At 40.1% G+C, this 25,919-nt stretch overlaps 2 protein-coding genes across 2 annotated transcripts; both read right to left on the reverse strand.

The window, feature by feature from the left end:
• Positions 1 to 252: 252 nt before the first annotated feature.
• pnn (pinin, desmosome associated protein) lies at positions 253 to 11,966 on the reverse strand. Its single transcript, XM_060933782.1, has 9 exons — positions 11,796 to 11,966; positions 10,961 to 11,032; positions 9,895 to 9,963; positions 9,734 to 9,809; positions 3,904 to 3,998; positions 3,292 to 3,367; positions 2,927 to 3,082; positions 2,426 to 2,564; positions 253 to 2,041 (listed from the first exon to the last, which is right to left on the reverse strand). Exons 1-9 carry the CDS (start codon positions 11,906 to 11,908, stop codon positions 876 to 878), a joined length of 1,962 nt encoding a protein of 653 aa, XP_060789765.1. The 5' UTR covers positions 11,909 to 11,966; the 3' UTR covers positions 253 to 875.
• A 526-nt stretch (positions 11,967 to 12,492) lies between these two features.
• Positions 12,493 to 25,340, reverse strand: gemin2 (gem (nuclear organelle) associated protein 2). Its single transcript, XM_060932963.1, has 10 exons — positions 25,059 to 25,340; positions 23,642 to 23,726; positions 23,466 to 23,555; positions 20,584 to 20,643; positions 18,653 to 18,766; positions 18,293 to 18,337; positions 18,061 to 18,129; positions 16,013 to 16,123; positions 15,831 to 15,889; positions 12,493 to 12,775 (listed from the first exon to the last, which is right to left on the reverse strand). Exons 1-10 carry the CDS (start codon positions 25,181 to 25,183, stop codon positions 12,739 to 12,741), a joined length of 795 nt encoding a protein of 264 aa, XP_060788946.1. The 5' UTR covers positions 25,184 to 25,340; the 3' UTR covers positions 12,493 to 12,738.
• Between the last annotated feature and the right edge of the window lie 579 nt (positions 25,341 to 25,919).

The following is a 25,919-nucleotide window of genomic DNA, read 5'->3' on the forward strand; positions in this document are numbered from 1 at the left end:
GAAACGTGGATTTTATTACATGGGACAATTTCACATTTTAAATCAATCATAAACCTAGTTCTGTCTAAAACACTTCTGATGTAAAAGAGGTGACTTTGGAGAAAAATTTGTTAATTATCTTCAAAATTTGAGTAATATAGTAAAATGTACTCTGCACGTGTGAGCAAATGTTATTAAATAAAATAATTTAGGACAGCGCTCATTCATGTGTCACAGTAGCAAAATATCAAGAGAAATAAAGACAATCAAGGGTTTTTCGTTTTGCTTGTTTTTTTTTTTTGCATTTTATTCAACTCCCCCTCCCCTCCAACATATTATGCTTGATTTATACAAAAGGTCAGCAGCTTTCTCCAAAAAAAAAAATCAGGGATGTTGCGCTTCACTCGGCACAATGGACGCCTGACATTTACAGAGAAACTGAAAACAGACATCTGCACTGCACAAGTAGCCAAAACAAGATCACTACTCTACCATATGACTGACATGACAACCAACAATACGGAGGTCAAAAATGCTCATGTTCAGTACGGGAAACGCATCATGGACGATTCTTCCAATGTCTAGGAGTCAGATATTAGATAATGGGACAATTTAGAACAAGTGTTAACAGGAGATTTAAAAAAAAAATAAAAATAAATCACCGTGTATAAAAGCTAAAAATTAAGAGAAGCAAGCACAGGAAGTGAGATGAATGTAAGGTCATTATCCCCCCCCAAAAAAGAAGCCACACACACACACACCCAACCCCGGCCAGGTGCGTGATCTTACTTTAAAAAGAGTAGGAAGTTATCTTAAGGCAAGTTCACCTCCTCACCATAGACAGAATTCTCAGACTCGTCTTTTTTTTTTTTTAATACAAAAGATGTTACTTTTCTTCAGCGCCTTTTCTCTTTTCGGTCCGATTTTCGGTCCCGCTCGCTGCGTGATGACCGTTTTCCCGACCTGCTTCCATCCGAGCCCGTTCGCTTCCTGTCCTTTTCTTTGGACCTCTCTTTCCTTTCTCTGTGCCCGCCACTGCTTTTACTAGTCTTCTGACTCCTGTCGCTCTTCCTCCGTTCTGAATTCCTCCTGCGGCGCTCTCTGCTGCGGCTGCGTGAACGAGAGCTCGACGACGATGAAGACGAGGCCGATGAAGAGCTGCTGGAGCTGCTGGAGGATGAGCTTGAGCCGCTGGACGAGGAGCTGGACGAGGAGCTTGAGGAGGAACTGCTGCTACTCTTCTGGCTTCTGCTCTGCGACGTCCTTGTTTTAGCTCGACCTCGTGCCTCGTCCACTTCCTCCTCGGCATTCTTTGTTTCTCGAGTCTCCATGACTACTTCCTGTGGCTGCTTTGAGTCTTCTTCTGGTTGTTCAGTGTGTGTTTGGGGCTCCAGAGCACCCCCTGGCTCCGTGCTGTCTTTAGTTGTAGGTTGTGAGAAAACTTCAACAGGAGGGTCTTTAGATTCATCGACTTGAACGTCTGTGTTGTTTTCAGGGGTTTTCAGGGACTCCGCATCATCTTCCTGATGGCTCTCCTTCTCTTGCTCCTTCTCTTTCTCTTCCTCCCTGTCTTTACCTATCCCTTCTACCTCTGGACTCTTTTCCTGCTCTTCTTGCTGCTGCTGCTGCTCTACCTTCAAATCCCTCACTACCACATCAACCTCCATATTCTCCTCTACCTCTCCATCCTCCACTGCTGCCTTTCCTCCCTCTTCCTCATCTCTCTCATCCTTCTCGCCCTTCCTCTCATCTTTCTCCCTCACTTCCTCCTCCTTCTGTTCCTGCTCTCGCTCTCCCTCCCCCTCTCCCTCCCTGACCTCTGAACTCTCTTCCCTCTCTTCCATTTCCTCCTCTGCTTCCTCCTCGTCCTCCTCCTCCATCTCCACATCATGTCGTTTACCTGTCAACCTTTCCTTCTGCTTACCCTCCTCTTCATCTTCTTTCTTCCGCCCTTCAGTGTTCTCCGTTTCCTTTTTGCCAGCACGCTGAGACTGACGCCTCGGCCGAGCCTCCATCTTGTTCAGGTGCTCGGCAAATGCTTCGCGCCTCTCATCAAACATGGCTGCAAAATCAAATAAACAGTAAAACACCAAACAAACTGCAATTCAGACTAATTTCTCCCAAATCTGAATTTCCTTCTCATTACATCCATGTTTAGAAGCTCTAAAACATAAAGCTTAGAACAAACGCAGTCATCTAAAAGGATCTGAATCAAGAAAAACCTTTACATATGATGAGGGCAAATGCTGTTAAACGTGTTCCTGGAATTTCATCCAATCATGTAGAGAACGCTCAGCTTAAATGTGTTTTTAAAATAGGATGAAATATTAAACATAGCTTGTAATGAGAGATGCTTATCTTCACTAAACTAACTTTGTCCCCACAGTTTTCACATTTAGATTCACCAACTCTTTCAGCTTAGGTCATGAAGTACAGGACACTTTACCGTTCATTTTTTTCTGAGACTCATCCAGGAGCTTCTGCGTGGCTGAACACATGCGACCCGGCAGGTAGAGGAGTGGAGGCTTGGTCTTTGTCCGAATGAACTTGATAATCTTGGCGTTGTGGGCGTTCCACTCCTCTTGCTGGGGGGAGATGAATAAATAAATGCATAGAAGTATGTAGTGCTTTATTTATTTAAGGTGTTCATAAATAAATAAATAAATAAAAGTAAGGCAACTCTGAATTTAAATGCTACAGCCAAAGCATATGACAGGCTATGAGTGCATTTTTTTATTATCATCATTTAGCGGTTCAGATTTACATGAAGTACCATCTGTGTTCAAGCATATTGTTTTAATCCTGATTAATCCATTAAAACATTGTCGCTATAAATCAAACAGAAGTCACCAGTGGCAATGGGACACCACACTAAGCCATGAACATGACAGGAGTGTTTATGAAATGATAATTGAGCTAAACAAAGATGGATAAAGAGGAAGATTACCAGTTGAGCCAGCTCCACTTTATGCTCCAGAAGCCTGAGCTCTGTCTGCTTGGCTCGTCTCTCCTCAAATAGCTCGCGTCTCTCACTCTCTACTTTCTTACGCTCTTGTTCTGCTTGTACTTCCAGCTTCTGCTCAATTTCCTGCCGTCTTTTTAGCTGAAAACAGAGTTTCAAAAAAAAAAAATGATGTTTTCTCGTCCTCATTCAAAGCCATTTTGATTGGACATTATAGCTGAGCTGCAGTCGCAAACTGTACTGAACTAGTTTTCAGAACAAGTGCAATTCAGAAGAGGTAAAAGGAACCATTAAAAAAATAAATAAATAAAAACACGTACACTGATCAAAAATTAATACACTTAAAATACCTTCTCTGTGGACACGGTTGACTCCTGCTTAAATTTCTGTAATGTTCCCATCAACAAACCAAACATGCGGCGATTTCTGCAGGCAAACCAGTAAAGTGGGTTAAATTCAACTTCATTAAAAACACCACAGTGTGGTGTGACAGAGAATTTTATATTATTTTCTTATACATGTGCATGCATTGTAAATGAAATCAGATTTAAAAAAAAGTGACTATATAAAAGGAGGGTGAAAAAAATAAACTGCCATTTTGTATAAACCTGCACTTCCTCTTGTTTTTTTTTTTTACATTCATGAAATGACAGTCTTTAGCGTGCACTGGAATAACATTATTATTTACACTTCATATCGAACATGTAATTATTTTAAGGTGTACTTTTTTTTTTTTTTGCTTTCTCCAACACTACATGTCTGCTTGTGTTAAAATGTAAAAACTATAACTCAGCACTTCTCTTTAAATTTAATAGTTGGGTTTTGTTTTTTTTTAAGCATAGCATCCTGTGTAGATGAATCAAGAGCAATGTGCAAAATGGAGTCTTATTTCTAAAAATAAAAAACACACATCATACCGACTTGTGAAGAAAATTAACTCGGAGGAAAAACAAGCCTGATACCTTTGTTTCCCTTTCTCATCCATGGTCTGATCTTGAATAAGATCTCGACGTGTGCGCTCCTTGGAGGTAGCGACTACTGATGACTGCAACGCTGGCTGCACAGAGACATGAAAGCAGTGTTCATTTGCAGATTTATTTTTTCTCAGATTCATACACTTGCATTGTGAAGAGCACCATTCCTACACACTTGCTATTTGGTAGGCATGTAATGATTCACCCAGTATATTTTTGGAAAAAAATTAAATGAAAACTATTACCAAAAAAAAGCAATATTTCTTTATTCTTTATCAACATAAATATTCCTTTTGTTAAATTAAAAGAAAGTTTGTTTCTTAACTCATTCCTTACGAAATACCGTATTTTTCGGACTATAAGTCGCACTTTTTTTCATGGTTCGGCTGGCCATGCGACGTATATATGTTTTTTTTTTTCACCGCGGAATAACTGGAGCTGATGCTGAGTCTGACGACAGCCACGCAGAAGAAGAGGAAACGGCGCTTCATCTGCCGCTGGAGGCAGAGCTGTTCAGAAGCGACACCGAGGATGAGGAATTCAATGGATTTGCTGATTTGGAGTGAAATCATCAGCTTGATAAACTTGATTGACCTGTGTTTTATTATTAATGATAGGTCTATAGTTATTTAAATAAGTTATGTAGTGATTTTAGGCAGTGCTTAATTTGTGAAGTGGGAGGTCCCAGAACGCAGGAGGTGGGTGGGTCCGGCGACTCAAAAAAAAAAAAAAGGCGAGGGATGGTTTACTATAACTTTACACACATGCGCTTATTGTGTGTGTAAAATAATAATAATAATAATAATAATAAGACATTATGATCTTAGAAAACGCTTTAGTGACAAACAGTTACAGACAGTAATATGTCGTGATATTATATTATAAAATATTAATTTTTATTAGTCTATATATTAAATTATATATTACATTTATCTTCTAAAATAACAGACTGTACTCATCACAACCGGTTTATTTCACCATTGGAGATCAGATCACACAAGACATGAGTTAAATGACTCATTTTAAGGATTTAAGTAGGGGATTTAAAAGCGGTTGTTGTTTTTTTTTTTTTTTTCACTAGACGGTTGTTTTTACTACCGTACCTGTCTTTGGAGATGATATACCTATAGCCTACTTGACCTCTGATTTGATGAAATAAAATTCGACAGAAATGAAGAATGACACTCCTCGATGATGACTACAGCTTTAATAACAAAGATGAAAGAGCCACGGGGCGATAATAAGCCCTACCGGTAAAAATATTCTAAACGCAAACTGATTAATGCATCAGTAATAGGCTACTAATATTAGTTATAATAATAATAATATAGGCTATTAGTAATAACGATAGTGATAGTATTAAAGACAGTAGTAGATATTTAAAATAATCAGACTAGGCTACTTACAGGGCAAAGGGCGCGTTATCACTGCTCAGCTGTTCGTTTATTAAATAAACAATGCAGTCGCGCAGTAACCACACACCGCTTATCAGATAGAATCACAGATTCTATGGATAGAATAACCCTTCAAAAAAGTGCGACTTATAGTCTGGTGCGACGTATATATGTTTTTTTCGTCTTCATAATGCATTTTTTGGCTGATGCGACTTAAACTCCGGAGCGACGTATAGTCCGGAAAATACGGCACTTTAATTTTTTTCAGTCACGTTTTGACGGAATACTTTTTGTGAAAATCACGAATTTAATAGGTACATTCAGTTAAATGTCTACCTCCATAAATTATTTTAGAGGTAGAAAAGTATACATTTACCGAGTCCTTGAAACCTATCCTTTCTAAATATGGAATTATTTTTGTATAATTATGAAGTACATAGGTTTCACAAGCATCAGTCATAATATTATATTATCTCGTCTTCTTCCGCTTATCCGGGACCGGGTCGCGGAGGCAGCAGTCTAAGCATGGAAGCCCAAACTTCCCTTTCCCCAGACACCTCGGCCAGCTCCTCGGGAAGAACACCGAGGTGTTCCCAGGCCAGCCGAGAGACATAGTGTAATATAATATTACACACTAGGGCTGCAACTAACGATTATTTTGATAATCGATTAATCTATCGATTATTTTTTCGATTAATCGATTATTAATCGGATAAAAAGGAAAAAAAGCAAAATTTGATTTCCAGCATTTTATTTAATTAACCAAACTGTCTTTGTTCAAAAGTTGTTTCCAACTCATGAAAAAATTAAATGTATGCTACATTGAGTACAAAAAAAAATAAAAATTTTGTAGCAGCTGAATTAATGTAAAGAAAATAAAATCACATAAAACATAAAATCTTTTTTTATATAGTGCAACCACCATTTCTTTATATTGTTTTGTCAAACAAAATCCTATTGAAGTCTTGAATTTTAAGATGGTGAACAGTTTAAATAACTGTAATGAAAAACAAATGAACATTGGGTAATGCTGTCATGTGCTGACAATAATCGGGAAGCTGCGCACATTTGTGCAGCCTGAGCGGCAGGACTGCGCAAATGTGCACAGCTTCCCGATTTAAACTGTTTTTTCCTCATCCTTATACTTCCTGTTTCATGGACTGTAACGGATTTGCTTATTTAGTAATTTTAATACAGAATTTACTTTGAAATTATAATCAGACACTCCAACGTGCTTCCTCTTCAGGTGCTCATTCAGCGATGTTGTGCTTCCGTGCCACGCGAGATCAGCTCTGCACATTTTGCACCTAACGCTGTTCTTTGAAGGCGTTAATGTAAAGTGCTCCCATACTTTTGATGACTTGGGTCGGACATTTTTCTCTCTACTAACGTTAGCCTCCTCCGCCATTTTTCAAACGCTTCTTCCAGGTGAGCTACACAAAGCACGGCATTGGTTCGCTTCTCCTGCTTCTTCTTTTACGGCGGTCGGTATCCAGCTTAATGGTGCTTTACTGCCCCCACATTAGGGAGTAGCAACTGCACTTATGTGTATGATAATGTAGACCCAACTAATCGACTATTAAATTAGTTGCCAACTATTTTAATAATCGATTTTAATCGATTTAATCGATTAGTTGTTGCAGCCCTATTACACACAGTGTAATATTATATTATAATACTATAATAATATTATAGCAGTCTATCCCTGCTACAATAAACCTTCCCTACGCGGGTTTCCTGCTAATTATAATATCCGAATGTGGTCTATGTGCAGTCCTCTACAGCTCTGATTGGTCAAATTCACGTGTACTGCTTTATTATGGGAGTTTCCGAGGGAATTCCGTATGACGTCACCAAAGCTGATAGTACCGGCTTTCCGTAGGGAATGGGAAAATTCGCCGAGCTGCTGTCAGCGGCTTGCCATAGAGAATGAGTTAATAACCAACAGTTATTTGCCCACATTTGTAAAAGATGAAATAAAAGACTGTTAACTAAAATATTCATTTTATTAAAAATGAAGACTAATAGATCTTTTCTTAAAACATTTATGAATATTTTACAACCTACCAATTTTCTTCTCTTTTGCTTTCCTCAGTAAACAGCTACAATTTCTTATTAAAACTCTCTGTACAGTCAGTCAATCTCAACAGCTCTCTCATTTTAGATCTGTTTGTGGGTGTGAGCACATCAGAGGGACAGCACGTGGAGAGCTTGGGAATGAAGCTAAGAGAGATGAGACTGAGATGGTATGGGCACATTCTGAGAAGACAACGTTGAGGATGGAGCTGCCAGGCACACGAAAACGAGGAAAGCCAAAGAGGAGATACATGGATGTGGTGAGAGAGGACATGAAAGTGGCGGGTGTGGTGGAGAGGGATGCGGAAGACAGGGAGCAATGGAGACAGAGGATCCACTGTGGCGACCCCTAATCGGGAGCAGCCAAAAGAAGTGTGCGCGCGCGTGTGTGATGGCATGAAAACAGAGCTGTTACTTCGCCTACAGCGAAGTCACGTGTATTCCCACTATTGTATGTTATTGTACCCTCTGCTGTCCAAATAATGCAATTACAGCTGGGAAAAAACACCCCTATAATAATCACGATCCTGGTTTGTTTGTTTTTTATATAATTTCATCGATTCAAACAGTCAAATTCGTATGGTTATTTTTGCACATCATTACATGCCTAATTTGTAGGTGTAAATACTTGCAAGGTCAGGACTGTCATGTATTCCTATTGCTTTGGGGGCATTCTAATTTAAAGGGATCCTCCAGTGGATTTATTCTCAAACTTATTTTATGTAAAAGTAGTCACAGATCTCAAAAATCAAACTTCCATTTTCAGAGACCAAATAGTGTTTGAGTAAAATGGATTTTCTTTAAAAATGCCAGATGGGCTTCCTGCAGTGGTAATGTAGGCAATGACATGTGGTCACTTGGAGCAACTCAGCTGTTTATATTCTCTGTTTGCATCGTAGTTTTGCTAGTTTTACAAGTATTTTTTCCTGAATTTACCAGTTTTTAAATAAGTATGCCTCATTGTGCAGCATATAAATGCCACAATGATGCTAAAACGAAAAACACAAGCCGGAACTAGACTGCATTTCCACAGAGAAAATGCAAAGTGTGCTTGCTCAGCTGTGGCAGAGGGTCACCGACAGAAAATGGATCAGACACAAGACCTCACGCTGCAAAATCTTTTTTTACATAATCTACAGGAAGTGTGTGTGGCAAAGTGTGTATGGCTGCGTGCTCTAAAAATCTTGGTTTGAAATGGCTCAATTCACAGCACATGACATGACACTTCACGCTCTAGATCTTTTTTTTTTACATGATCTACAGCAGGGGTGTCAAACCTGATCCATAAAGGGCCGTGTGGCTGCAGGTTTTCATTCCAGCCATGCAGCAGCACCCTGATTTGGCTTATTCAATCAACTGACACACCCACCCTTTAATCAAGGGTGGGTGTGGCTGCAAGTATTTGACTGTGTGAAGACAGTTCAGTTGATTGAATGAGCCAAGTCAGGTGTGCTGCTGCATGGCTGGAATGAAAACCTGCAGCCACAAGGCCCTTTATGGATCAGGTTTGACACCCCTGATCTACAGCATCCTGAACCACTGTAGTACGCTTGTATACAGCTTTTGAACAGACGCGCCTGTTTTCTTGTTCTCCTGTCATTTTTCCCCATAGAGAATGAATGGGCCTCACTAATCGAATCGTCCTGCTGGGACATACATCATCGGAGACCCATCAAACTTCAGGTCAGGCCAACTCCCCCCGACACATCGGTTCTGACTTGCACTCGTCTTTTCCTTTCTTTTCACTGATCCCCCCCCATTCACTTCCATTCATTTTTCCCCCCATTCAAATGAATGGAGTTTTGGGAGAGAAACTTGGTGTCATGTCATGCTGAGCACTTTGCGCTTTAAAATCTCTGTTTTAAACCATACCCCACACACACACACACACACTGTTAATCTACCCAGCACCAGCTGTAGTTCCTGTTAAAAATTTAAAGCACAAAGTGTCATGTCACGCTGCAAGTTGAGCCATTTTAAACAGATTTGAATGCACCGCGGCCACACACTACACACTTTCTATAAATCATGTAAAAAAAAAAATTATAAAAATTTTTGAAATCTGTGATGACTTACTTAAAATAAGTTTGAGAATAAATCTATTGGAGGATCCCTGATGATTGACAGTGTTGTGTGTTTAAATGGGGTGGAGCTCGTCACTAAATGTCACAAGCAGCACAGAATGACAAAACATTCCAGTCTAGTTTTGCTTTTAGCAAGAAACAAGTTGGAGATTTGACTGGAAGTCTGAGAGTGGCTTGATGCAAAAAGCTTCCTCCTGATAAGTATTGTTAGTCTTTCACCGGATAATAAAGGTCTTCTTATCTTAAAAAGGTCTGTTCCCTCACTTTTTTGACATCGTCCTCATCCTCAGCGTCGCTGTCATGCCGTGAATCTCTCCTGGCTCGCTGATCCCCCGCCAGCCTGTGGACGGGAAAAAATACGTTAAACATTACAATTGACCTGAATTCATAACTATTTTGGTTTATTCACTGTCTGGTTTGTCTACCTCAAGAGTGCCCCTTCAATATCCCTCTGTTTGGCTGGGGGTCCTCCACCGCTATCGGAGAGTCCACGCCTTCATACAAGAACATTATGTCAAACTCTTCAAACCTTTCAATTATACTGCATAATTTCAACACTCATTTAGAAAGAAATTAAGACCCCGTTTACACGTAGCCGGGTATCTATAAAAACAGATATTTATTTATGCGGTTGCACCCATCATTTACACGTAAACGGAGGTTTGAGTCACATACCCCTTTTCCACCAAATCAGTTCCAAGGCTGGTGCTGGTTCACAACTCGTTCAACTTGCGAGCCAGCTGAGAACCAGTTTGCTTTTCCATCACTCGGGGTGCTAAGGGGAGCCACATCATTACGTCGCTGTATACATCAGTTACGTCACTGCGTTTGCATAAACCTTGGTGCGAACATCAAACCAACAACACGGAGAAGAAGCAGCAGCAGCAACAACAATAATAATGGATGACTTCACGTTTGTACAGCTGCTGCTTCTCATTGCTTAAAAATGGCGACCTTTCGCGGTCTTGCTATTGTTGTTGGTCTTAACAACTCCACCCCCCGCTGACGTAAGCGGTTCTTTCCTCTGGCCCAGCAGAGAGTTGGTGCTAGCCTGGAACCGGTTTTTCTGGCCCCAGAGCCAGTTTTTTGTCAGTGGAAACAGAAAACCCGGTTCCAAACTAAACACTGGCCCCGAACCAGCCCTGGAACTGCTTTGGTGGAAAAGGGGCAACTGAAAACGGCTGCTTTTGAAAACTCCGGGCAAAGAGGAGATTTGTGAAAACTCTGTTTTCATGCCCGCGTGTAAATAGTGGAAAACGTAGTTTTCTCTGTGTTATGGGGAAAACGGAGTTTTAGCATTGTGATCTGACGGTCCCTCCTCATTGGCTTTTTCAGATCTCTGGTTGGCTTTCTATTTGTTTCACATGTTTTTGACAGCCTTCCCTGGCTCTTTCTGAGCATTGTGTAAATGGAATTATTTTCTAGTACGGGAAGGAAAAGATGCCTGTTTTCATAAATACCCGGCTACGTGTAAACGAAGTATAAATGTACCTCAGTATGTTGATTCCTCTGCCCCTACCTCCACCTGGGCCTGTGATGGAAAGCCGCCTAGTCTGACCCGGCCTGCCAATGAAATCATGATCTGAATTAAACCATGCTCAAAATACTTTTGACAGGAGGCTTAGCATTTACTAAAATAAATTAAAAAGATGCTCAAAAAGGAAAACAAATATTTAAATTCACGACAAAACATTTGTTTCTGATTTAATTATCGTCTATTGCCCCATTTAATGTACATGTTTGCAGATGAACTAAGTGTACAAAGATAAGCACATCATATAGCTGATAAATCCTTATGTTGTAAAAAGGTTGCGTCTTGAATGGAGCTCTACAAGTGTCCACTACATAGGGTACAAACTAAAAGGCCTCGAACTAGTGCACTTTGTACAATAACCGCCCATTGAGGCGCGATTTTCTGCTAGTCAGATTACTTGCTTATTAACACATTCATTTCTTAGCATTCTGGTGACTCGAGTGTGTGGGGGGGTTTTTTTAAATCTTTTTTTTTTTGCCTTTTTTTTTTAACTTGCAAGAGCACGCTAGCTTCGCTAATACAGCTAACATACAGCATGGTTTAACTAGCATTTAATTAGCATAGCTAGCAAGCTAAAGCTTGAGAAAAAAAATCGAAGGAATTAAAAATTACTCTAAATAAAAGTGTGAAATTGAAGAGAGAGTATGGTTTTGTCTTAAAGGAGTCCCATTTCGGCGTTAAGAGAAACGCTGCAGTAACATTAGCATGCTAGCCTTACTAGGTTAGTAAGCTAACACTCAGCTAAAGGTCCTACAATCTAAACCACATCCAGTTAAAGTTTGCTCTGCATACCGTAACTCATTCGGGTCCCTGCCGGTTAACTTCTTTATATTCTCGTCCACATTCTTCAAACTCTCCTTCGCTTTTTCAAGCTGGTCTTGTAAAGCTCGCACAGCCACCGCCATGGTGCTACTCAGCTACCCTTCTGCTAACACGCAAACTCCGCTGCTAAAGCATGGGTGTGAGCAGTAAGTGGAAAGCGAGCTGTGTGATAGACAGAGGCCTCAGCCAATGAGAAGCGAAAAGAACCAACAATCTTGTTGACTGACAGAAAAACTAACCAATAGAACTTTTAGTTAAAAGTTGATGGGTGGGTCAAACGGGCGCCGTTTCTGCTTAACGACCAGTAATGGAGGAAGTGAAATACTATTTTTTTATTTTTATTAATAATAAGAGGAAGAATGATCAAAGTATGTATGACAACAAATTATAATCGACCAAAAAAATCTACAGATTACTTATTGAATCATTATAAATCTATAATTATTACAGGAAATTACAAAAAAGAGAACCACTAATAATTAATAGTATTATTATACTAATAAACTGCGCGTGTACATTAACATGTTAAAAATTATGCAACAGTGTGTAATTCTGTTTCATATTTTATGTATAAACACAAATCAGTCAATATGAAATGAATGATATGGAGTTTGAACATTAAACAAAAATAGTACGAGAGAAAAAGAAAATAAATCTGACTCTAAAGTGTTAATGTAAGACATTTATTTCCATACAATTTTTTTTAACCTTTATACATTGATCAAGTAATCACAGTCATCATTTTGAATGAAAGCCAGAATACTGGCAAAAAAAAAAAAAAGTGAGACTGAAGGTTGGATGTCAGAAACTATTCTGAATTTCTTTTTTCCACCCTCCACACAAGCAAATACAAAAGTGAACAAAACAAAAAAAGTTGCGTCCAGAAGCTCGGGCATCATCTTCAGCTCTGTCTTCACTCTTTGTCAGCCAAATCATTTTGTTCAAAATACCTTTAAAATAAAATAAAAAAACAAGAACAACAAACAAAACAATGTATATTTGTACATACAACATCCAGAAAATACAAACAGTGATGAGTCATGTGCCAATAATCAGTTATATACACTGTATGATTATATCTTATATAGTCTGATACTGAGAATATTGTTATTAGAAGGGAAGAACGTTTGTGTTCCTGAGACAAATCCTTAACTGTGAGATAAGAATCTCATCTCATCTCATTATCTCTAGCCGCTTTATCCTGTCCTACAGGGTCGCAGGCAAGCTGGAGCCTATCCCAGCTGACTACGGGCGAAAGGCGGGGTACACCCTGGACAAGTCGCCAGGTCATCACAGGGCTGACACATAGACACAGACAACCATTCACACTCACATTCACACCTACGCTAAGGCTACGTTTACATTAGACCGTATCTGTCTCGTTTTCTTCACGGATGCACTGTCCGTTTACATTAAACCGCCTGGAAACGCCGGGAAACGGGAATCCGCCAGCGTCCACGTATTCAATCCAGATCGTGTCAGCTCCGGTGCTGTGTAAACATTGAGAATACGCGGATACGCTGTGCTGAGCTCTAGCTGGTGTCTCATTGGACAACGTCACTGTGACATCCACCTTCCTGATTCGCTGGCGTTGGTCATGTGACACGACTGCTGAAAAACGGCGCGGACTTCCGCCTTGTATCACCTTTCATTAAAAAGAGTATAAAAGTATGAAAATACTGCAAATACTGATGCAAATACTGCCCATTGTGTAGTTATGATTGTCTTTAGGCTTGCCATCCTTCCACTTGCAAGTGGTAAGTGATATGCGCTGAGATCACACACACAGCGGCTCAGTCCCGAATCACAGCTTGTGCACTTCATTCGCGCGCTGTGTGAGCTGCGCAGGGCCGGAGTGCGCACCCTCCAGAGGGCACTCGCTGTTCAGGGCGGAGTGATTTGGAGCGCAGGATGCCTGCGGAGCCGGCCCGAGCGTATCCGTGTATTGGCATTGCTGTGTGCACGCAAATCGTGTATTGGTGTTGCTGTGTGCACGCTAATAGTTTTAAAAACGTTAATCTGATGATCCGCTGATACGGTCTAATGTAAACATGGGCTTAGAGTCACCAGTTATGTCTTTGGACTGTGGGGGAAACCGGAGCACCCGGAGGAAACCCACACGGACACGGAGAGAACATGCAAACTCCGCACAGAAAGGCCCTCGCCGGCCACGGGGCTCGAACCCGGACCTTCTTGCTGTAAGGCGACAGTGCTAACCACTACACCACCGTGCCGCCAGAATGAATTTGAAAAAGAGATTTCTTTTCCAAGTGTAAGAGCAACTCAAATGATTTAATACAGCGCCCTCCACAATTATTGGCACCCCGGTTAAGATGTGTTAAAAGCCTTAAAATAAATTCAATTTTTATTGCAGAAGCATAATCTCACACTGAAAATTGTAGAAAAATGTAACCCTTAACTCAAGTGAAATTAAAAAAAAATCCCTGACTAAGAAATAATTATTTTTCATAAAATCACCTGTTCCACAATTATTGGCGCCCATAACAATTCCTAGAAAATACAGTAAATGTAATTGAAGCGTTTGTCATTTCTACTGTAGTTTATAAAGTTGATCAGACTATCTAGGAACCTTTAATTAGTAATTCATCACATCCTGTTTCCCTGAGGTATAAGTATGATGTGACACAGAGGCCTATTTCTCTTATCCACTCGTCAACATGGGAAAGACAAGAGAGCACACCATTCAAGTAAGGCAGATGTGTGTCGACCTTCATAAGTCAGGCAATGGCTACAATAGCTACTCGCCTACACCTGCCCATATCTACAGTCAGAGGAATCATCAAGAAGTTTAAAACAACTGGAACAGTGGCAAACAAGCCTGGATGAGGATGCAAGTTTATCTTGCCACCACGCACAGTGAGGAGGATGGTAAGAGGAGTAAAAAGTTCTCCAAAGTTCACTGTTAGAGAATCGCATCAAAGAGTAGCATCTTGGGGTCACAGAGTCTCCAAAACAACCATCAGGCGCTATCTACATGCCAACAAGCTGTTTGGGAGGCATGCACGGAAAAAGCTTTTTCTCACTTACAAGCATAAACGTAAACGTCTGGAGTTCGCTAAGCGGAACTGGGACTTCAACTGGGACTGTGTGCTTTGGTCAGATGAGACCAAGATAGAGCTTTTTGGCAACAAACACTAATACATCACAAAAGATGAGTATGCGGAAAAGCACCTCATGCCCACTGTGAAGTATGGGGGAGGATCGGTGATGCTGTGGGCCTGTTTCTCTTCCAAAGGCCCCGGGAACCTTATTAGGGTGCATGGCATCATGAACTCTTTGAAATACCTGGACATTTTAAATCAAAATCTGGTGGCCTCTGCCCGAAAGCTGAAGATGGGTCGTCACTGGGTCTTTCTGCAAGATAATGACCCTAAACATGTGGCCAAATCTACACAAAAATGGCTCACCAGCCACAAAATCAAGCTCCTCCCATGGCCATCTCAGTCCCCAGACCTCAACCTAATTGAAAACCTGTGGGGTGAGCTGAAGAGTAGTGCGCATAAGAGAGGACCCAGGACTCTGGATGATTTAGAGAGATTGTGCAAAGAGGAATGGTCAAAGATCCCTCTCTCTGTATTCTCCCATTTTGTGAAATGTTACAGGAGAATATTAAGTGCTGTCTTGTTGGCAAAAGGGAGTTGTACAAAGTATTAACATCAGGGGTGCCAATAATTGTGGCACACATGATTTCATGTAAAAGAATTATTTCTTAATGTGGGATTTTTTTTCCCCACTGAATAAATGGTTGGATTTTTCTCTTTTTTTGCATTGTTGTCCTATATTATTTTAAAAAAAAAATGAATTTATTAGAAGCCTAAGAACATAACGAGGGGTGCCAATAATTGTGGAGGGCGCTGTAGATAAGTTACACAAAACCTATTTGGGTATATTGTTGATAAGGTTCTTATGGCTTTATTCTGGGTAATTATGATATGATTGTGTCCCGGGGTAGGCGCCTAGCTGTGATGTTAGCATGTTAGTTACCTTGCTACAATACAGATCATCAGGTTCAGCGGTGATAAACGCTCATCATCTTTATTCTCCTGGAACAGAAGACGCAAAGATTTTATTTATTTCCTCTCTATAAATGAAGTGTACAAGGAAACACACACACACCATGTATAGAGGACTATTTAGCGTGCATGTGTGTGTGTGTGTGTGTGTACCAGGTGAGCCCGCACTACAGAGCATCTCCTCGCCAGCTGTCTGATGAGCGAATGTGCTTCAGGGAGTAGAGGTTTTTCAAGACACGCCAGTAAAGCATAAAGCCATCTTCCCTGTGAATACACACGTGCACGCACACACACACCTAATATTATCATCCAGCCTAATTTAAAGGACATGGGACATGAAACATAAATGCACGCTATATCAGTTTCTTTCCATTAAAAATATGAAATAATTGCATCAACAAATACAAAATTATCTATTAAATTCAGCAAAATCGTTATATTCGTGATGATTATATGGCATTTCTGCTCGAGCTCCGATATGCATATTTTACAACCGGAAGAGCCGCTGTCACGTGATCATACGTCACAAAAACTTTCGGGTACAGCACAAGCGGGTAGATGAATATGGAGAAGTGTGAATCGTGATGATGACGAATGTGACAAAATAGTTTTTGTGTCTTGGATGACAAGAAAATTGTTTCGTTTTTAGAGTGTTTAACGTACATTGAACATCATGGTGTATTGCGACCTCCCAGTCAGTCAGACGCGCTGCCACTCCTGTTAGCAATGTAGCTAGGCTCAGTATGGCCAATGGTATTTTTTGGGGCTGTAGTTAGATGCGACCAAACTCTTCCACGTTTTTCCTGTTTACATAGGTTTATATGACCAGTGACATGAAACAAAGTTCAGTTACACAAATTGAAACGTGGCGATTTTCTATGCTATGGAAAGTCGGCACTATAATGACAGGCGTACTAACACCTTCTGCGCGCTTCGGCAGCGCATTGATACCTTCACTCGGAGTTGTACCATTATTTTTTAGACAGGGCGGACGGACCAGGGCATTCGCCCGCCTGGCTGTGCCCGACGAGGAGCGCTCTCGGCCGGCTTGGGAGGCAGACGGCAGCCCCTCCTGGAAGTGTGGTTTTACCATGGGCCTCATGCGGAAAAATGCCGAGGTGCATTCGCTAAGCGACTGAAAGCCGAGGTAAGGATTAGTATTATAATTTTGGGTGTATCAATTATTGATTATCATAATCCTGACTCGTTTCGCCATTTTGAATGTTTTCATCTCGGACTCTGGAAGCATTGTATCTCAATCAATCTCGAAAAATATCAGCAAAAAAAAAAACTAGCTTGCAACAGACTTTAGCTAGATCTATGATGAACTTTCAATGTATGATACAAAAATAACACTTCTTTCAACAGATCATTAGCCTTTGAGCAGAATTGTTTTTAACTTACCAGGATGTGTTATCTAGCCGACCGCTTTCAGTTTCATGGGGATTGAATGAACTCTCACCCTCAGAATCATCTGACCCGTCAGAGTAAAGACAAGATCCATGTTCATGTGAATTTCCAGCTATCGGTTCGAATTGATAGGGTCTAACTTCACATCTCTGTGAAACATCGGGAATGTCACTGTCGATGGTGTCCATTTCGGTAACCTGTTTACATTAGATTCCCAAGCGCTGGCTCCTTGGAAAGTTTTTGTGACATCACGGGTCACGTGACCACCTAGCTCATTAACGAATCATTGTTTTACGCTGATGTATAAAAAAGTTGAATAATGTGATGATTTTCACATTTTTGACGCCCTGCAGTGATTTAGATGGCATTTCTTATGTCCTTTATACATAATTATACCCAGAAAAAAATCCATGTCCCATATCCTTTAAACACTACTCAACAAAAAAAAACAAAAAACTATAATTTACTAAAACTGGCTATACGATATACAGCAATATACAAAGATAAACATTTCCTGTACTGCAAATATATTGACTAAAGTTTATTTTTGTACCGAGTTTATTACTCACTAAAGTTTATTTTTCCCCGAGATGAGGTTAATTTATCTAACACTAAAATCCAGAAAACAAAACCATGTTTAAGATTGTCAACTTTTCCCTTGATGCCTACAAAAGTCTCATCTTCATCCGAATCATTCTTCAAAATAAACTTTTCACAAACAAGCCGAAATAAAATTGCGTGTAAAATATACTGTGATATAAAAATGTCATTTGTGACGCATGTTTACAAACCAGCTGTGGAACAAAGTTGTTCTCTTCAAACCAACTGACGAGGTACTCGAGCACGAACGATACGGTGGACTGAGGAACAGAGCAGAACGACACCAAATGATTCATCATTCAAACAAATCAAATCAGACATTAATAATCCAACAGCACTGCACTCAGGCTCAGGTATACACATCATTACAGATTTTACACGGCTCAGAGTAAGACGATTGTTAAGGACTTGTGTTCAGGTTACCTGATTGAGTTTGCTGACGATGCTGAGGAACGGAGGGAAGCCGAGCTGAGGGAGCGAACGGAAAGAATCAGTGACGAATTTCTCTTCCTTGTTCATGATAGACTGATACGACACATCGCAAACATGATTTATAACCAATTCAAATAAAGTCGCATTTGTCTAATATTTGACGCCGAGATTATTATAACACAAATATTCAAAGTATTAAAAGTATTTCTAGACGGTTTTAATAATTTCAAGCTTTTAACTGTATCTGTTGCAGAAAGTTTTTTCTTATATTGATTAGTTTGGCTATAAAGCATTACATACATATACAAACTCATATCTAACTGCAGTGTGTGTGTGTGTGTGCTCTCACACCTTCACATAATCGAGTCCCGGACTCTGTGTGTCTCCTTCACATTGCGTAACATTCAGATAAATATTTACACCCAAACAAAATCTCTTCCATCCGTCTTCATCATCTGCTTTGGGCTGGAGACAGAAAAAAAATTGGTGTTTTTTTAGTTCCAGGTTATTTTGTGAATGTTTGTTTAGCAGGCTGTGCAGGTGAGGGGATGAACAAATAAAAGTTTTGGTTCCCAATGGTTGCTATAGTGATGGAAACATCTACTTGGATCTTTCATCTAGACTTGAGGTATCTTCATTATTATTACTACTACATCTTATATGTATACTATTTATTATTTTATTCATTTATCAACGATATTTAAACAGGTGGGCGGCACGGTGGTGTAGTGGTTAGCGCTGTCGCCTCACAGCAAGAAGGTCCTGGGTTCGAGCCCCAGGGCCGGCGAGGGCCTTTCTGTGCGGAGTTTGCATGTTCTCCCCGTGTCCGCGTGGGTTTCCTCCGGGTGCTCCGGTTTCCCCCACAGTCCAAAGACATGCAGGTTAGGTTAACTGGTGACTCTAAATTGAGCGTAGGTGTGAATGTGAGTGTGAATGGTTGTCTGTGTCTATGTGTCAGCCCTGTGATGACCTGGCGACTTGTCCAGGGTGTACCCCGCCTTTCGCCCGTAGTCAGCTGGGATAGGCTCCAGCTTGCCTGCGACCCTGTAGAAGGATAAAGCGGCTACAGATAATGAGATGAGATGAGATTTAAACAGGTACTCCAATTCAGCTAAGGCTGGTTTAAAAGGAGGCTTGTAATATAACTATACAAACACCTAAAAAAAGGTATAGAAATATGTGAATATCCACCCATCCATTATCTCTAGCCGCTTTATCCTTCTACAGGGTCGCAGGCAAGCTGGAGCCTATCCCAGCTGACTACGGGCGAAAGGCGGGGTACACCCTGGACAAGTCGCCAGGTCATCGCAGGGCTGACACATAGACACAGACAACCATTCACACTCACATTCACACCTACGCTCAATTTAGAGTCACCAGTTAACCTAACCTGCATGTCTTTGGACTGTGGGGGAAACCGGAGCACCCGGAGGAAACCCACGCGGACACAGGGAGAACATGCAAACTCCACACAGAAAGGCCCTCGCCGGCCACGGGGCTCGAACCCGGACCTTCTTGCTATGAGTACACATGTATACAAACTAACTACACAAATGAAGTCTGAGACTTTTCTTGAATTTAGGGAATGATGCTTCCTTTCTCAAACTACTTGGAAGTTTGTTCCACACTTTAGCCCCATTTAAGCAAAAAGAACTCTGATACTTAATTTTAGCACGGGGCAAGCGGAGATCTTTATTTCGAGTATTGTGTGCGTAGAAATCACACGAGTAGCAAAAGTCATGTAAAAAACAAGCAGGCACAAGGCCATTTAGGCACTTGAAAATTTGTAGGCGAATTTGATATTTCCTGCGAGATTCTAAAGATGGCCAACTGAGAACGCGACTGATTTCATGCTGTTGGATTTTGCAATCCTCGAGAATACTGACTGCACACCTTTGAAGTTTTACCAAAGTCGTGATTGGTTTTTCCACAACCAGTCCAGACAGCTGAATAGTACAGTAATCAAACAGGACATGCATCATGGCGTTCGATAAAGTGATACAAGCCTCACGAGGGATGATCTCACTGGCTTTCTGTAACATGCCCAACTGAGATGAGATTTTGCCAGAAATGTGGTCAGTATGGTCATTCCAAGAGAGGGTTGGATCAAGCATAGCACCAAGATACTTGAACTGGTAAACTGTACTTAAGGTCTTATTGCGTGCTGTAACACAAAAATCGGTAACTACAGTATGTATTCTGATAAAGCAAGTCTGTGGTTAAAGCAGAGTGTGTATGTATTTATTTATTTATTTATATCCACTACACATTTCATTTCTCACCATGATAACGTTGTCATCCAGAAACTGGGCTTTCCAATGCTGCCGGTGTTTGGAGACGCTCTGAAACAGAAAAAAAAAAAAAAACCTGAGGTCAAATTGGTGGAGAAAAATCAGGAGCAACGCTGGTGTGATGACATGGAGTTACTGTTACCACACCTAACTTACTTAGACTACGTTCAGACTGCACCCTGAAACGACCCATATCCGATTTTTTTGCCCATATGCGACCTGTATCCGATTTGTTATTGACAATCTGAACGACACAGATCCGATTTTTTCACATGCGACCCAGGCCGCTTGGATATGTGGTCCTAATTCCGATGCATATCCGTTATTTTCACATGCGACTGCAGTCTGACCGGACAGGTCGCATTCATGCGACCTACACATCATCAACAAGAGACAAACGTCACTATTCTGCGTTGGCTAATCCCGCCTCTTTGGTGGAAAACAACAACATTTGTACAGTTTTCAGAATTTAAATAGACTTTTATAGAATTGATCAAGCTAATGGTGGATTTGGTAGGGACCTGGATGTTGATCTGTTAGCCTGATTAAATAAAACAGTTTCTATAACTGATTTATAACTTAAACCATCCTGTATTACAAGATTATAAGATTGTTCTGGAAATTTCCAGTAATTTGACACCTTCGGTCTCATTAGTCTGCTGCCCACATTAATCAGATTATTGTGTGAGTTCCGCCACCACCACAAAAACCACATCGCCAGGTCTCGCCTCATCTCCATAGCAAACTGCACTGGTGTTTCTGCACCTTGAGCCAGCGCTGAGAGAAGTTGCAGAATTCAGCTGGCATTAAACAATCTAAATAAATATTTATAAAAATATAGAAAAAGTTTATTAATATGACGAAATAAATATGTGCAAATTATTAAGCCTGAATTAAGAGTTTGGTAATACAGCGGCCGTATCCCAAATGACTGCCTACTGAAGCTCGAGTGCACTATATAGAGTTTAAAAATCCATTACTTCCTAGTAACATGTAGTGCACTTATACAGAAATTAGAGAGACATTTAGGAGTCAACCCTCGTTACCAGGCTACACATTTTCATTTCAGTTCAGAAACAAAAACACACACGAGATCTCACACTTTAACACTAACCAGATAATTAAACAAACAAAAAATCATTAAACATGAAGAGTGCGCTTTTTTTTTTTGTTTACGTATTACGTACATGTGCTTATTACATGTCAATTTGCGCATGCGGGACACTTTTGGGTCGTTTTCCGTTCATATTGCACTACGTTCACACTGCAGGCTTTAGTGACTCAAATCTGATTTTTTCGCCCATATGTGACCTGTATCCGATCTTTTATTGACAATATGAATGACACAGATCCGATTTTTTCAAATCCGACCCAGGCCGTTTGGATATGTGGTCCTAATTCCGATTCCTATCCGATCTTTTCATATGCGACTTCAGTCTGAACCGCCAGGTCGCATTCATCCGACTTACACGTCATCAACAAGCCGCAAACGTCACTATTCTGCGCTGAAGTAGGCGGCGGGTCTCTCAAAAAAAGTTACAACAACATGGCTTTGATGTTCCTTTGAACGGAGGTTGCAGTCACTACCCCGCAGAACGCCTGAGCCAAAACCCTTGCCCTCTTCCTTCTCAACCTCCTCCTTAACATCAGGCTATTGTGCATGTTCTGGCTCCATCGCAACAACAACTGCATCATCGCCAGGTACTCCATGCTGGCTACTGTCATACACAGGAAACTTTAGGTTACTTCCGTAAACACTGGCCATGCTCACTGCATGTGACGTCGTCGTATCCTGCAATGCGCATGCGGAACACTTTTAGGTCGCTTTTCGTTCATACTGAGGATCACATACAAGTCGCATATATTTGTTAATGTGAACGACCTCACAAAAAAATCGGATTTCACAAAAAAATCGGAATTGAGCATTAAGCCTTGCAGTGTGAACGTAGTGTAGGAGATCGCATACAAGTCTCATATAATTGGTAATGTGAACGGCCTAACAAAAAAATCGGATTTCACAACAAATCGGATATGGGTCGTTTCAGGTTGCAGTCTGAACGTAGTGTTATTTTCCTGCAACAGCACGTCACCAAACATCTGCCAACAGTTATGATTTTTATTTATTAATGAACAACAGATACTTTTGATTGATTTATAGTTACATTTAATATTGTGGACTGTTTGTAAAACAAGTTAGTTCCTGTTCTCACTTATGTTATAGCAGCTTTTAAGAGGACTGTTTTTAACAGGACATAACGGCTTCGTTCTCTCGCCAGTCGCTCTTTTCAATAAAGTTTTATCTAATCTAATCTTTTCTCTCTCTTATTTTGTTAAGACCAAAACAAAACAAAAAAAACACAGCTTGTCAGGTTACTGACAAACTGCAAAGAAGCATAAACTCATCTGTCCTGAAGATGTCAGAGAAGCTACAACTTCACGTCTGACTGATACAAAGTGCTGACACTGGAGACTCCTTCCATAAATGTTACATAAACACGTCTCTCCTTAGAGGAAATTTCACCATGCCAATGATTACACACTGAAAGATAACACACTGTTACTACAGAAATTATTATATGTTAGAACGAGGGCATTAATATGAACCTGTGGGTTGCAGCTACACCACAAACGTCAGAGCTGCTGTTATTTAACAATTATTTGCTGAAGGTGAGGTGACTGTTGGTGAATAATAATCGAGACAAAGTCGAGGTTATTATTCACCGAGCCTGAAGTGGATAATTGACTTTTAGTATAAATACACAGGTGATTATTTAAAATAAAATCATATTTTTAACAAAATCATTTATTCCCAACTTCAAAGCCAGTATGTAAAAATACCGCTTTGGAAGTTCAAGAAGGTGAAAATGACAGACCTGTCGGATTTGAGAGAAGTTGCTGACTTGTTGCTGTTGCCATTGCAGGCTGGGAGAGAAACCCTGCGGTGCAGCAGGACACTCCGACACCTGCACCAACACACACACGGACTGTTTTTGATGTTCTAAATCAATTAGCATATTGAAACACTGCACTGTTTCACTATTACACTTACAGAAACATTTACAGATTGGTTTTTCTTCAGTTTCCTCGGATCGATCTGAGCCACGACGACATCCGGGCAAAGCGATGCTTCCCGTCTGTAATGACAATCATTATTCTATCATTGTCTAAAGAGAATTAACCCATGAACTGTACATTCATAATTATATGTTAATGTTCGTGGTTAGAATTTAGGAATTAGGGTTTAGTCAGGAAGACCCAAGTCAATACAAAGCAATAGTATCAGGTCTGATTATGCAATGGACATTTTTCAACTTAAATGGTCGTAATGTTCTTATAATCAATATAAAATATAGCGGATGAATAGTTTAAGTTGAACAAAGCATGAAGTCTACAAATAACAGAGATGCCGTGATACATTTTTTATTATTATTTTTAAAGCTAGACGGCCTTCCGATTTCATAAAATTGGTGAAATTTAGTTCCCTCTGAAATTTGGTCCATGTGATACATGCTTATTTCTGTAATATCTATATATATTTAAAAAAAAAAAAAACAGCCATTCTGTGGCTGGGAAGTTATTTAATTTGAGAGGATACCCGAGCAAATAGTGTGCATGAAATCGCTCGCTTCGAGCAGTCAAGCAGGCAGAGGAAGTCTGTGTGCGCATGCGCAGGTTTACCTTCTTCTTCCTTTGGGTTTTACGGCAGCTGGCATTCACAGTGTTGCATTACCACCATCTACAGGTTTACCTTGACCGTGCACTGACAGTTCCATCATTCTGTCGCTAAACGAACAGCTGATCACACCGAGGTGCTCGCTGACCGCCGATATTTATTAGTTTGGTCCTGCATTTCCTTTCCTTCACAACATAACGTCTTTTCATCTCGCTTTCCGTTACTGTAGTCGATCTTTCACGTTTCATTCGCACACTCACGTCCACCATTTTTCTCTCCTGTTTCAAATTTGTATCCCACAATGCCTTGCGCAAACAGGGAAATCCCATCACGTAGCATCTTGAATTGGGTCATGGTGAAGCAGGAAAAAAAATGGCGAAGAATTTACAGCCACGTGGTCCTCAATTCATTACTTGTTCTATTTATATATTTAAAAAATAAAAAAACAATAAAATTGGAAATCTGTGATTCGAATTCAGTAGCTTTCGGTCCACTAAACAAAAGTAACTGGGTGTCAGGGAAAATTCTTTTTATGACCTACACTTGAAAAATCTGAAAGGCAGTCTACCTTTAATTTTACAATAAAAAATAAAAATAGAGTCCATTAATACAATCGAAACAAAAAAACGTAACATTTCAACCAGGAAGATTTTCAACTCAACACGTTAAAATAACCACACAAATCGATAGTTTTAACAGCTTTCTGATTTTGAGATACCGTGATACAGTGAACACCGTGATACCGGTTTATTGCGTCATCGTATCGCTCCACCTGTGAAAGCGGCACACTTACTGAACCTGTCTGAGATACTCCTTCGGGTTTCTCGGTGGTTCGTTCACATTATATTCTTCATCTGCTCCATCGCATGGCTCCACGGGTAAAAGTCTGGGCATTAACTCCTCCACATCTGATTTCATGGCTAAATTTTAATTAAACTATATAAAGACACGGCTTACTTTTTATTTATTTAACTCGCATCGTTGTATAAATTAGCTTTCTTGTCCCTGCGTTTCAAACGATACAATCTGAATCCCAAATGCATGTTCACTTCCTATATGAGTGAACTACACAGGGCGTGAAATAACGCCCTTCTACACTCTTCTTAGTGCACTTTATTTAAGATAGCCAGCCGTTTGACACTAGCAATGACGCTCATAAAATGCGACTGTTACTGGGGCGCTTCTTCTTCGTGTTTTTTTTCCTCAGTGACTTTCCAAACCCGATATCGCTACAGCGCCCTCTAGTGTTCATAGCACAGCATAACAACTGTTTATAGACAAACTTTATTAGTCTTTTTCATATTTTATTTATATATATATATATATATATATATATATATATATATATATATATATATATATATATATATATATAATACACATGGGGGATTTGAATGTAAAGGAATTAATGTATTAAAATATTCTAATACCGTGTTAAAGCTAATCATAAGACCTTTATTGTAGTTTCTCTGGCCAGCAGGCATTAGCATTATCTAGTATTTCTTCACACTGTTAGCTGTGTAGCTAGAATTTGCCAATATTTTAGCAAGCTAGCTGAAGGAAGACATCCTGAAGTAAAAAAATAATAATAAGGATTTTTAAAAATAATTATCATTTATATGTAATTTATATACAAAACAAAAAGTACACCCAT

Source organism: Neoarius graeffei, chromosome 11 (genome assembly GCF_027579695.1).
Source record: "Neoarius graeffei isolate fNeoGra1 chromosome 11, fNeoGra1.pri, whole genome shotgun sequence".
In the NCBI taxonomy this organism is placed as follows: domain Eukaryota; kingdom Metazoa; phylum Chordata; class Actinopteri; order Siluriformes; family Ariidae; genus Neoarius; species Neoarius graeffei.